The sequence below is a fragment of the Indicator indicator genome, chromosome 10 (assembly GCF_027791375.1).
Source record: "Indicator indicator isolate 239-I01 chromosome 10, UM_Iind_1.1, whole genome shotgun sequence".
NCBI lineage: Eukaryota > Metazoa > Chordata > Aves > Piciformes > Indicatoridae > Indicator > Indicator indicator.
Window position 1 is genome coordinate 4168462 of NC_072019.1, and position 13837 is coordinate 4182298.

The 13837-nt window shown below is 39.9% G+C and overlaps 1 protein-coding gene across 1 annotated transcript in view; it reads left to right on the forward strand.

Annotated features, from left to right (window-relative positions):
• The window catches only part of NR5A2 (nuclear receptor subfamily 5 group A member 2), a 77416-nt gene that overhangs the window by 37587 nt on the left and 25992 nt on the right, over positions 1-13837 (forward strand). Inside the window, exon 4 of the mRNA XM_054384092.1 lies at positions 1781-1900. Coding sequence (XP_054240067.1) covers positions 1781-1900 — 120 coding nt within the window. The remainder of the gene's footprint in view (positions 1-1780; positions 1901-13837) is intronic.

Here is a 13837-nt window from a genome sequence, read left to right on the forward strand (position 1 = left end):
TTTGTCTGTGTGATTTTGCCATCTCACACTGTTCTCACAGCACAGGCTTGGTAATGATATGATGAAACTTGGGAGGTAAGCTTTGATTGCAAACTAGCTGCTGTTGGGGTCTCTAGAAAGCCAAACCTGTACAGAGAAGTTTGTTTTCAAAACCCTGTGGCTGAGACAGATGGGTTAGCTGGAAATTTGCAATTTATAATAAAATCAAATGCTTGACCTCTTATTCAGGTATTAGTTGTTATAACATGGATGCTGAATATTTAAACTGTCTCACAGTTTGTTTTGTTCAGATGTAAGCTGTGATAACTCTGAGTGAAATGCTAATTTTTGATTAAATTACCATGTTAGCATGATTTGTTTAATTTCTGTAACACCTTGTTGTGCAGAGGAGATCACATTAAAAAAGCAAGAGTACTAGAAGCTGTACATTTCAAACATTTTCTTCAAACAATGCCTAATTTTAAACCTGGCCCAAGTTTTGACAGGGAGTGTGTGTGTCCGTGTCAGCCTTTACTGTCCTCTCGAGCTAACAAGTCACTTGGTTGAAATGGTTTTGTAGCCAAGTACACATTGTAGGCAGAGGAAAAGATCTTTAATACAGAATCAGCCTTTCTCTGTGATCATACAGAAGTGAATTGCCATGGGCACAGGCAGCATAGGGACAGAGTAAGGCTGAGATGGTGAAAGCTTTACTTCGACTTAGTAATACATCCATCTACAAAGTCCACACCTCTTTCTTTCCTCCATCTCTACTGCCAATGGATGTGTAGCTTATAGGAGTTACCTGTTAACTGGGACTGGAGGTAGAACAGCCACTGTGCTGAAAGATTATTCTTAATACTGGAAAGCCAAAGTATGCAAAACATTCAAAATATCATAACTGAGAGTGGTTTTGCACAACATTAATTCAGCCCTTTTGTGTCTGCATTAAACTCTAACAGAAACACAGATTGAAGATAAAATACAAATAGGGCAGACAATCTTAATATCAGCATTAACTAATTCTGCTTGATTTTGCAGCCTTATGATACGATCATGGCACAGACATTTGGTTATAGTTTTCCTTATGTATTCTGTTCTTGTTGTTTGTTTTTAATTTTTTTTCTTATAATAGGTACATCCCAAATAACACTGCAGAAAAACTCAATGTAGGTTGTGTGTGCTGAGTGCCAAGTATGTCCTTTCGATTGCCAAATAAGGGCTCAGTGCTCACTACCACCTTGTGCACAGCCCTTTCTTGCCCTCCCAGTGCCACCCTTAAATTGTTAAGCTTCTACTTATGAAGTGTTATTTTTTCATAGGACCACAACTGTTCTTAGAGGGACTATTTACCTTACTCTTCACATTTCCCTTTGCCTTGGGCTTGTTGCTCTTGAATCTGCAGATTTCTTAGTATTTACAGAAGCTGAGGTTCTAGGATGGGGAGTATGGGAAAGTTCACATCAGCAGTATTTTTGCTATTCTTGTTTTGGGGAAAAAATAATATTCCATTTCCACAAGCATTTCATAAATATACTCTCATTATTACTTTGCATAAGAATGCCATTGTTCTGCTTTCTTAGGATAAAATCAGTTGTAAGTAGTCTACACATTTTGTGGATAAGGATTTCAGCAGTGTCCTATTTATTAGCTAAGAATATAAATTTTGTGGATGAATAATTTTTGGTACTATTCTCTTCTCATAACAGTAACCAGAGGCTTAAGGAAGGACTGAGTCCATAGTGTGATAAAAGACTTAACTCCTAGAGTGATGCCACCACCGTTTGTGTTTGCTTTACAGGTTGATGACCAAATGAAGTTGCTTCAGAACTGCTGGAGCGAACTCTTAATTCTAGATCACATTTACCGGCAAGTGGTACACGGGAAAGAAGGCTCCATCCTTCTAGTTACTGGGCAACAAGTGAGTATGTGGGCTCAGAGAAGTATTGATGGCTTTTTAATAATTGTTGTCAAATAGCAGGAGTTTAACTAGTTCAGAAGCACTCTATGTTCTCAGAGATTCTCCACAACTACTGTAGATAAAATGACTTGTGCCCTCTATTCCTAGTCTGCTGATTACAGTAAAACTTACAGAAGCAGACTTAATCACAAGCACTTTGTTTTCCAAATATACTTGTAGACTTCAGTGATTGAAAACTAGCACATGAGAAGTGTTTATCAAAAAGTTGTATTTCCTTGGGGCTAAAATGCTTTCTGACAGCAACAACACTCCCAGAACAAATATTTTAGGTCTAGGCAATTATAGCTTATTTTCCCTTCAGAATTGTGATTTACTCAAAAGAATCACTGGCTGGATCAGAAGCCTAGAGAACTTGCAGCTACTACCACAGAAATATCTTGCTTTTAGAGAAGCATGGGAATGTGTGAGAAACTGGGCAGCCAAGGAAATATTCAGTCTGTAGGATATAAATTCATAGAATGGTTTAGATTGGAAGGGACATTGAAGATCGTCTAGTTCCAACCTCCCTGCCATGGGCAGGGACACCTTCCACTACAGGGGGTCACTCAAGGCCTCATCTAGCCTGGCCTTGAACACCTCCAGGGAGCAGGCATACATGAGCTCCTTGGACAACCTGTACCAGTGTCTCACTACCCTCACTGTAAAGAATTTATTCCTAATATCCAGTCTAAATCTACCCTCAAGCTTCAATCCATTTTCTCTTGTCCTATCACCACAAGCCCTTGTTAAAAGTCCCTTCCCAGCTTTCTTGTAGGCCCCCTTCAGGTACTGGAAGGCTGCTCTAAATTCTCCTCAGAGATGCCTTTTCTCCAGGCTGAACAGCCCCAACTCTTGCAGCATGTCCACATAGGGAAGGTTCTCCAGCCCTCTAATCATCTTTGTGGCCCTCCTCTGGACCCACTGCAGCAGTTCCATGTCCCTTTTGTGCTGGGTGCACCAGAACTGGACACAGTGGGGTCTCATGAGGGGGAGAATCACCTCCCTCATCCTGCTGGTCACACTTCTTTTGATGCAGCCCAGGATATAGTTGGCCTTCTGGGCTGCAGGCACACATTGCTGGCAATTGCTGGCATTGCTGAGGTATTGTCTCAAGAGCTGTCCCAGGCTATGCACCCTGCAGTTTCTGCACAGCTTTCCAAAGGTTGATCTTCTTCAGGTATTAGATACATAGGTCTCCCAAAATACAAAAGCAATAATGTGGCAAATACGAGCAAAACTCTGAGAAAACCCAAGGGAAACAGAAAGTTTTGTCTCCTTTATCCTTTCCAAAGCACAAAGAACTTCACAATAAAATAAGAAACTTATTCCTGAGTTTCTTATTCTGGTTTTAGCAGAAAACAAAACAAAAAAAAAATCACAGTATCAAAGAGAAGCTGAAGAGTGCCTGTATATTATTTTCCTGATGCAAAGTGAAGGCAAACAACAGCCCGTTGGTATTTAAGTAGCTACAAACTGAGCTGCCTCAATTTATACATGTGTGAGAAAGTGCTCCTTTTTCTGAGACACTACATTTGTGTCTGCATGTTGTGTAACGAGCTTACAGCTTTAGTTACAATTTTTAAACCATAGCTATTTCTTAACATTAAGAACAAGCACTTATGAGAATGAAAAGGAGAAATAACTGTTTGCATTTATAATTAAAAGGTGTACAGGAGAATGGAGAAATGATTGACTTGTCCAGGAAAAGATTCAGATTCTGTCTATGGAATTGACTCCCACACCTTTGTGGAAAGTCACTGAGCTATCTGAGATAAAGTTGTACTTGCTTATTATATTTATTAGATATTATAATTAGTTGTGTTATTCTTGATTTACATTGGTGCTATTGAGAAAATGATTGATCCCTTTTCCATTTCATCATCTGCAAACCATGGATGATTGTACCAGCAATTATTTTATTTACCACACAGGGTGCTTGCTTATTCCTTTGTTTATAAAGCTATAAGAATACTGACAGTTTTCTCTTCCTGAGAACTCTCAAATTAGAATCTCACTTGTTAGATGATTAGCTAGTTTTTGAAGGCACTGAGTGCTGAAGTCCCACAGAAATCATTAGAGACATCTTCTAGATACTCTTAAATGCTAGCTATTCTCTCCACTTTTCCACAGTAATAATTCTTACTTCATTAGCCACTTTTATGTTTTCTTGCAAAAAAAACCCCTCAGTTGTACAAGATCTCAAGGCAAAGCAAAGCATTTCATCACTGTTGGACAACAGGTAGCAGGATGCCTATTAAATGTACTGCTTGCAAATCATCAGCTGGTTTCAGAAGTTGTGTATCTCCAGGCAGAATTATAGTCTCTAGCTAAATTGAAAACTTGGCTAAATTGGACTGTATACATCCCTTTTTGCCCTGGGTTTGTCAAATAGGTTTAATACATCCTCTTTCCCATGCAATTTCACGTTCCTATGCCAAAGTTTGGAATTTTGAAGTCAACGCAGCTACTCCCAGGTTATCCTCTAATCTCTGGACATTCCTCTCTGCATTTGGGCTGCTAGGACATCGAGGAACCAAGGAGCCATACTACAACAGCAAACAGTCCGTTTCCTCATGGATGGACTCCTTCCCATTTTACAATTGCTGACAGCTGGAGAACATACTCCACCACAGATTCTCCTTGAGAAATAGGGAGACAGTAGACCTGAAGTAACTATGCAGTCTTTGCCTGCTGTTTTTTAAACTGGAACAAGTCTGAAATCTACACATAATGCCACTTCACTCCAGATTTAAAAAACCAATTGTTTCCGGGAGCAGGCAGAGCTGCACTGACTGTGCCTACTCTCACTGGGTGGTACATGGCACATGTGGTCACAGAAAGCCCACTGGTAGTTGAGTTATTGCAGAAGTGCTGCTACTAAGCCAATGTGCATGTTGGATGCAACTTGTTACTCAAAAGCATTTACTTCAAAACATATCTATTGAGATTATTTTCATGAGTGAAAATAATTCATTGGAGAACCTCTTTAATTTAGATGGACAAAGCTGTGTGTTCTAACCAGGTTTAAAATACCTAGAATTGCCAGAGCCATAAATCTTAAGATCACAGAATCCAGGCTGGAAGGAATTTTAAGGAATCTCTAGTCTGCCCCTCTGCTCAAACAAGTTTTTTCAGAACTTTATCAACTAGAGCTTTGAAAACCCCCAAGGATGGAAACTGTACCACCTCCCTATGCAGCCAGTGCCACTCCCTGACCCTCTATATGGGGAGAAAGTTTTTCCTTAGGTTGTAGTCTAAATCTCTTTTTTTTTTTTTTTTTTTTTTGACCTTATGCTCAATATTGGTCATTCTTCTCCTGCTTGAGCCCTGCACAAAGCACAAAGGCTGTGGGAACATTTTAGTAAATACCAAGGCAACGGTGGCACAGAGTACCTCATCTTGTGGTCTGTGTTTGCAGCCACTAAGTCACCAGCTGAATCCAGTAGCAGTCTAACATTTGCCTTGTTCTTCCCCTAACTAGCAGTCTGACATCCCTTTGCAAGTCTCAGCTCTAGCTGAACACTAACTTTTTTAACATCCCCCACATGCTTGGACAATGCTTCTAAGTCACTTGTTCTGAGCCATTCTTGGCTTCAGCTGCTGTACACTGCCTTCTTGCTTTGTAGTGTCAAGATGGAGCATCCTGTTGTCACTCTAAGAAACAAAGCTAGTTAGGACAATCACTACTGTGTCTGTCTCCTCCATGTTAACTAACATAATTGTGGAAAGCCACACTTCCAGAACCAGGCATTATGAGACTTTTCTGTTGCACTAAATGTTGGATACTTTCTGGTGGATACTTTCTGGTTGCTGCCCTGATCCTTTCAGTTCTTTCAGCAGAAAAAGGGAAATAATCATGGCACCATCAACAATCTAAAAATTAGTTGATTAAGGTATAGAAAGCACTCTGACAATTATGATGAAAAGAGCTGTAGATGTGTTTATTTACTGCTACCAGCAAAGCACTGTGAACAAAATGACAGTCAATCATCTGGCTTTCAAATATATTAACTTTAAAGTGAGGAGCTGAGCCAGATAGCCTACTTTATTACCTGAGAGATTATGATTATTGTCACAAGTTAGCAAATTTAAGACCTCAGAAGCTTCACTTCTTGCTTTCCTTAATATATACCTCCATAAAAGCTACTCATAAACACAGTCCTTTTTACAGTCACAATCAAGAGGGAAGCTGCAAGGGGGAAGCTTACCACCACTTAATTAGAACATATCTGCTTTCTCCATTTAGGCTGCACAGCCTCTGTTCCTCAAACACAAAAGTCAAACTTCATCCAGCTCCCTGGGGCCATACCACTGTCAGTTCTACACTAAGTATGTGAAATTGGCTAGTAGGTAGGAGCACGCTCAATAGTTTTCAAACACATTGGCTCAAAACCTGTTACCTTAGGGCATTCCTATGACATTTCCATACATCTGCATTTCCCTCAAGCCATTGGCTTATGAGTTTTACCCAGTGTCAATCCACTACTCCCACTTTGATGGGGGAAAAAAGAAGTGCAGTCAGCAACAAAGTGTTAAGCACTGGTCCTTGCACAAAAGAAAGACTGTGGTTTAATTTGTTTTGTTATTTGTTTGGTTGGAGTTTCATAAATTAAGCTCTTTTGTGTCTGCATGTTTCAAGAAAGCACTTTTTTCAGATCATTACAATTCCTCAGCAGTTCCTCAGAAACAAGTTCCTCCCTATGTTGCACACTTCATTTTCTGCACTAAGTACTGCCCCTCAGCAGTAGCAATTACCATTTCAAAAGGAAATAAAGTAGCACAAATGCATTTTACAACTCTCCAAATTTCATAATAGAAAACAGCTAAGGAGTGATTTGCAGTGTGGTGGTTAATTGTTAATCATTGTCAATATGCTCTCCACACTCCAAGTTCTGTAGGCTTGCCATGTGGCATGTAATTTAACAGACCATTTCTAATTACAGAACTTCAGTTCCTACAACTTTAGCACTTGCCTTTTGTAGATACTAGAGCTCTGCACAGAAGATGATTGTTTATGTGTTTTCGTGCAGCAGTCAACACACAACACAAGAACTGTAGTCTCACTTGTCCAGGCACAAGCTGCTCGTTTTGTTCATACCTACATTTATTGTTGGCAGTTCTTCTGTCTGCTGAGTTTGGTCACAGCTTTTCAGATTAAAAAGGCTACCCAAAACCATGCCTAAATCTCTGATTTTTTTTTTTTTGAGATTGTTGTAACTGTGTTTAAAGTCACCACACATATACATCTTTCCATCTGGATTTGCATTCTAAAGCATAGCACCAGAAAAGGGCATGAGAGATAACCAAGGTCTTGACAGCATTGTGTTTTGAAGCAAATAAAACTTTAACTGCAGTTTTGATCAAAATTTTGTGGCTTGAACTTCTCCCTAGATGAGCTATGTTGTAGATTCTTCAGCTGTACTGTATTAAAAAGGAGGTGATGTGCAGCGGGGGAATTTTCTGTGGCAATAAAATCTCTCTTTCACTTACCCACTTGCAAAGAAGGCTTTCATTATCCCCATGTAGCTGTATCTGCTGAGGCCTTTGGAGAATCTGTTTGTCTGGGAAACAGACTTGCAGGTTCAAAGATGACCTTGCCACCTAAGAGGCAGATGAACTTTCAAACTCTGGGCTACAGATGACTGTATCACAAAGATGCTCCTTTCAGGAGTATTGCTGTTGTACAAAGTTACAAGAGAGTTAGAGGAAGGAGTGTTTCTAAGGGACAAAGGAAAGGACCTAGCATCCTAAGAAATTACTAAAAATATGTAGGCTAGGTATAGGTATAAATAGCTAGTAGATACTTAATGGAAAGCTATTACGTCTTACATTCTTGCGAATTAGTAATTTAATTACAGCAGAAGTAGGCAGAAAAAAGGTATTGGCATTTGGGGGTCAAATCTAGAGGGCATTAAAACACTTTGGTAAATAAAAGGATTCCATTGTACTCTAGGTTAGCTATGTTCTGAATATAACTTTTAATATCTTGATACTAGCAATTTGAAGAACACTATAGTCACTACTACTACAGTGGAAAAATTAACAGTTCTGATTACAAATTTATCCAGATGAAACTTAACAACACTTTTGTTATGACATGTTTTGTAACATAATTATGTCCAATATAATTTAATCTCTATATGGTCAGCTACGGGGCATAGATAAACTAGCTTTTATGAAAAATTAGACAAAGGAAATGCAGTACTTGGGAGTGTGACTATTTGCATATTACAGCTAATTAGCAAGCACAATAACCTCATCCTGGGGGACAGGTCCACTGGCAGCTTAATTCATTATCTTCTATTATTGTGCATCATGTTAAAATGACAAGCATCTTATGCTGTATAAGTCATCACAAATTTAATTAATATACCCAAACCTAACACAAGCATATCTGCTGGGTTTTTCCATGCTGAGTCCTCCTCAATTTCTGTATATGGCCTCCTCTTCAAAGTGCATTTCCATCTTCATTTGCTTTGAAACATAACACAAATACAGCTTTGAATGTTTCTTAATGAAAGTATTAATTATGTGAAACGTTCAAAATTAGTTTAATATCCACTGTAGTTGCCACTGAAATATAGATTTCAGGAAACAGTGGAAGAGTAACTGTGGTTTTGACAGTAAATTAACTTCCTTGCTACATACTGTGCTGAATGCACACTTCTGGGAGGCTCATCCACTTACATAACCTTAGACTAGAGCCAACCCACAGGCTCTCACAGGGTCAGGATTTCAACCGGCAGAGCAAACTATTGCAAGCCACTCCCCAGGCTTTCCATTCAATTTGTTACCGAGGAGGGAGTGGTGAGGGAGCAGCCCCTCAGCAGCAGCAGCCAGTTGTGCTGGCCAGGGTAGAGTGCAGCAGGGCAAGAAGCAGCAGGATGCTCTTTTTGCTGCAAGTAGGCACCTACTGCCTCCTTTGTCTTCGTGCCTCAAACACAGTGACCTAATTTACGAATATATGAAATCAGTCTCTGACTAGCTTGAGTTACCTTAGTCTGGTAGAACATTTGCACAGTATACAGGCACTGTATACAGCCACAGCAGAGGCTTTATTCCTTACTTGCACAATTCCTGTCCTGGCTGAAAGGAATGGCATCCAGTGATAGCTGGTACTTGGTAACAGCCATCAACAAGTAAAATCAAGCTAATCCTATACTCCAGAGCCTGTTTCAAGCTTGGTGAAGCATTGAAAAGGGACGGTGCAGTTTCACACAACATTTCCACATGCCATTTGACCATACAATCATGTCGTAGAAATCAAATGCAGCTTCATTTAAGAAGAAGGAAGGAACTATTTCCACCATTAAATGTTAGGCTTCATTTTGTGAGCTTAGAGAGATACCACAAGCCATCACCTGAGTCCACCAGAACGTTTCCATCTAAGCCTAGTGAAACCAGGGATTTGGCTTCCAGAATCATTCATTAACATGATAAATCATTTGCAAAACAAAAAACCTCAAGTGCTTCCTGGGTTTCTGGCCTTCAGCCTCAGCAGTTATTTAGCCCAGGGTGTAGCTTCATATTGAAAAAAAGATGTCTTTTGTTCTGCCTTGGACAATATCTCACTGTGTTAAATGAGGCCTTCATGTGAGAAAAACCCCACAAAGTTAGTCACTTCCACCTCTTGTACTTCTGTGTTTATTAGTTGATAAATCATTTGATAGCTGAATATGTAAATGCTACTAAACTCCAAGTATTATTTTCACAAACATTCAGCACCAGCCTAACTGGCTTTCACTGACATTAAAGTGATTTGGACTTTGAAGTCATTCTCAACTGTACCAAGAAAAGGATTTTGAAAAAATATGCAGTATTGCCATGTGTTTGAGGTGCATGAGGAATTCAAACTTCCATTTGTCTGTGCAGACATAACTTGATGCCTGTCTTTTATCTTCTAAATTAGGTTATGTGGAAGCTTCACAACACACAGCAGTCCCATTTAAGTTATGACCCTCTTACTAACAGTATCATCTCTTTAATTTCTTTTCCTTTGCTGCTACTGCCTCTCTACTGCCCTACCCTCTCACAGAGCCTGCAGCCTCATCTGACTGGCCCTTGCCTCAGCAACACAGGGAGCAGAGAAGGCCAGCAACAAACTAGGTAGTAACTGTAAGAGGTGGCCTTGAGAAATGCTCTAGGAGCATACCTAGAGTAATTTCTTTCTTCAGAGGTGTGACAAAAATGCTGCCTGTCCAAGGGAAGCACATTTTTCTACTTGGGATTCCCAGCTGGAAGTTTCCTCCTAGAGTTAAGCATCAAGCAAATCCTTCCTCTCCAAATTAAGCCAAAAGTCCCCTTCTTTCTGCCCTATACTCATGATCAGAAGATACCCACAAGATGTTCCAGATTTACCTGAAGAAACTTCATTTTTCTCACTTTCAGAAAGATCCTCTGATTGCCAGCCTATAGCCTTATATAATACACTTTTTTAGACTGAAGGTTTGCCCCCCAGTTTCCTGTACCTCAGCCACTGGCCTGCTTGAAGAAATCCTGCCTTTGGCATTTTTGCTACCTTAGGTAGATGGAAGCCACATAGCCCATAAAGCTAAGAGCTATATCATGAGCCAGGCACACAGTTACTTACCACTGTCATGACTTGGGTAGTCCCAGGCACATGTAGGAGCAGTTTAGCACCCGAAAGGCTGGTGGAAGCTGGAGCTGAGAACTTTAAGCACCAAGTTAGGTGGCAGCACAGCAGAGGGTTTGAATATCTAATTGGAGATTTAGGTACTTCAGTTAGGAAATGGTATGCTATAGCACATATGCAATATAACATAAATAGTGAAGCCCATACTAACCTTAAACATGCCAGTTTAAGCCTCCGAAGCAGTGTAAATTATTCCATGCTGTTCAGTCTGCATTGCTTTGGTCCCAAGCTAATCCAATTAAGCCTCTCTCATTACTTCATCATTACTATGTTACTCGTGCAAGACAGCACTGTATAATGGTGCATGAGGAATTCACACTTCCAGTTGTCTGTGCAGGCATAACTTGATGCCTGTCCTTTAACTTCTGAATTAGGTTATGTGGAAGCTTCAGCAAAGCTTCTGCCTTCAAAGATGCCAGTCAACATACCAACATCAAAATCAGCTGTGAAATGTAATAGCATTAATTGAGAAGTAAGATTAATTCATTTTGCTTGTGGATTTGTTCAGGGTTTTCTTACAAATGAAATTAATTGTACGATATAAAGTCAATGCTAAGACTTCAGTATGCAATTAAACATTTCACCCCAGGCTGTTTTAATCTTTGTCTTTTAAAAGCATTTTTAATCATGAACTGGAAGGTAAAATAAGATATCTTTTAGTATCAGTTTCTGCATACAGGACCAAGCAAGCAGGACAGAATATTCTTAAATGTGACCACTTTTTCAGAACAGACCTTAAGTGAGGCTTTTTCATGCACAGTTGATTTTGTATAACCTGATTGACACCTCTGGGGGGTCGTCTTTCCACTGACTTAAAATTTTGCTCACTCTTGAAAAAAAGCCTTCTGCACACCCAGTATTCTCTAGTTAAGCATGAAAATTCAACTCATCATATTTACACAATTAAAAAAAAAATCCATTCTGTGTTGTTTTTAATTGCAAATCCTGCTCAAGGGACCAATTCTCCTGCTTAGGAGGCAGCCCTGTGCCTTCTACTAGAGAACCAACTGCAGTCAATTATGGTAATGAAATGTCAATAAATATAAAAATTTAATACAGCCTGCTCTTGGTGAGTGGCAGATGAGGACTTGCCTCCCAGACAAATTTGCTGGTGCTGCAAATATTAAATGCACCTGAAAGAGTAGCAGGTTGCCTGAGAGCTCTCCAGTAGAGGGATGGTGGGAGATCCAGGCATCTACTGGGCTTTTCCATTATGGCATAATCGCTGCACTAAGGCCACAGATATTCTTGACATCCAGACAACTTCTTATTATGAAGTGAATATCATATTTCTCCCACAAACTGGAACCTCAGTGAGGGATTTTGAGCATTGTTTACCCCCCCCCCCCTTTTTTTTTTACAATTACAAAAGGGAAATTAAGTTGTTAAAGTTGATATTTATGTGATCAGTTTCTTAATATGAAATAGCTGAATCATGTCACTGTGTCAGACTGTTATGCAAGTTAAAAACAGCTGAAATAGGTTGCTTTTTTCAGTCTTATTTATGAATATATATATTTATATATAAAGAAACATGTATAAGTATATTATAGAAGAGAGAGAGATAACAGATGAACTAGAAAGCAGTTTATGAAAGATGGTTTGGATGAGATTTCCAGAGAATAGATCCTAGTTTTGTCACAGATATCTTTGTCCCTGAGTTAAGCAATTTAATGTCACTAAGTTTTCCCAAGTGTAAAAGGGTGCAATAAAACCTACCTCATTGGATACTTAAGCTTAATCCATTGACTTAACTGAAGTATAAGCACAACTTTAAATGCTTCACAGAGTTGAAGCAGTGTTATTCTTAATATCCATACACAAAAAGTGTAACTTCATCTTTCTTGTACATTGCCTTCAGTCAATGTCTTGGGAACACTAAGAGTACACATAAATAAAATGTCTTACTAAGAGTCAGTAACTTATTGATTACATTAAGGTCATAGCTAGGAGGAGTTATTTTCAGTTCCTTTCAGTCGTCTCTCTATCTTTCTTGGCTGAAATTTTGTCAGGTTTAAAGTTTTTTCCATTTTTTTTTCTTGCCTTACTACTGTTTAAACTTGAACAAAATCAGTTCAATGGTTTTAAAAAGAAAAGACACATTTCAAAATACAGATTCCTTAACATTTTTTTTAAAAAAAAATAGATTTTAAGGGATCGGTGCCTGGAAAAACAACATTCTGCAGTGTTGTTGTGTTTCTGTTGGTGGTACACGACTATTCTTCATGAACTACTTCATTATGGGAGACCTTAAAGATGGCATTGGAGTACTGGTACCTTAAAGCAAATCATTAACTCCAAGTGTGCAGTTAGGACTGTTCTTAGTCTTTGTTTAGAGGTAGACTTTACTTATGCACACTTGCATGAAGTGTAGTTTCCCTGTTGTTAAGGAGGCTCCTAAAAGAGAAAGGTATTGAAAACATGTCAGTAATCTGTTTAAGGCTCAGCCAGTTGGTCAGGAGTGGTTCCTCACAGGTGTAAACAATGCACATGGTCATTTCCATGGGACAGTGGCACTTGTAGGGGATACCTAGCATGCTGGTGACAACAGGACTAAGCTAAAGGCATTTCAGCTGAAGTAGTTGCTCAGATCACCCATGCTCCTGATACACCAGTTGCACCCTGCTCCATGCTGCTGTTGCTGCACTGGAGCTCACTGGTCACACAGCTGCCAGTCCTGTCTCAGAGCCAGTTCACCCCAGCCCTGAGCTTCACCTCCACATGACAGTGCTCCTGTAGGCTGTGGAACCAGAGCACTTCTCCACTGGTCACCACCCCATGACAAAGTGTGCATATCTCTGAGTGGCAGAGGCTGATACAGCCATCTGCATGAAAACTTTCTTAACGGGACTGACGTTAGCCAGAAAAGTTTCAGTCTGCAAGCAGTGGGGAGGTTGCCCAAGGTTCAAGGATTGCCCAGGGGTGCAAGCTTGGGAACATTCCCTTTTTTAATGCAGTGCATTAGTTCCAGCTTTCTGTGATATCTGTGTTTACAAATGTCACTTTGGAAAGCTCATATAGAGGTTAGCCTCCCTAGAGGACCAATAGGCAGCATGACAGGGACAGCAGACCCCCAGAACAGTCCTGCTTTTTTCTTGCCCCAGAGAAAGTGGGTTTGTGTGTTGTGGCTGCTGCCTGGGACAATGCAAGTGCAGCTGGCCCCTGTCGCACCTGCCTGTTCTTCCTTCACTAGCAGGGGAGGACTCTCCAAAATAAATATCCAACAAATACCAGGATTTTGTGTA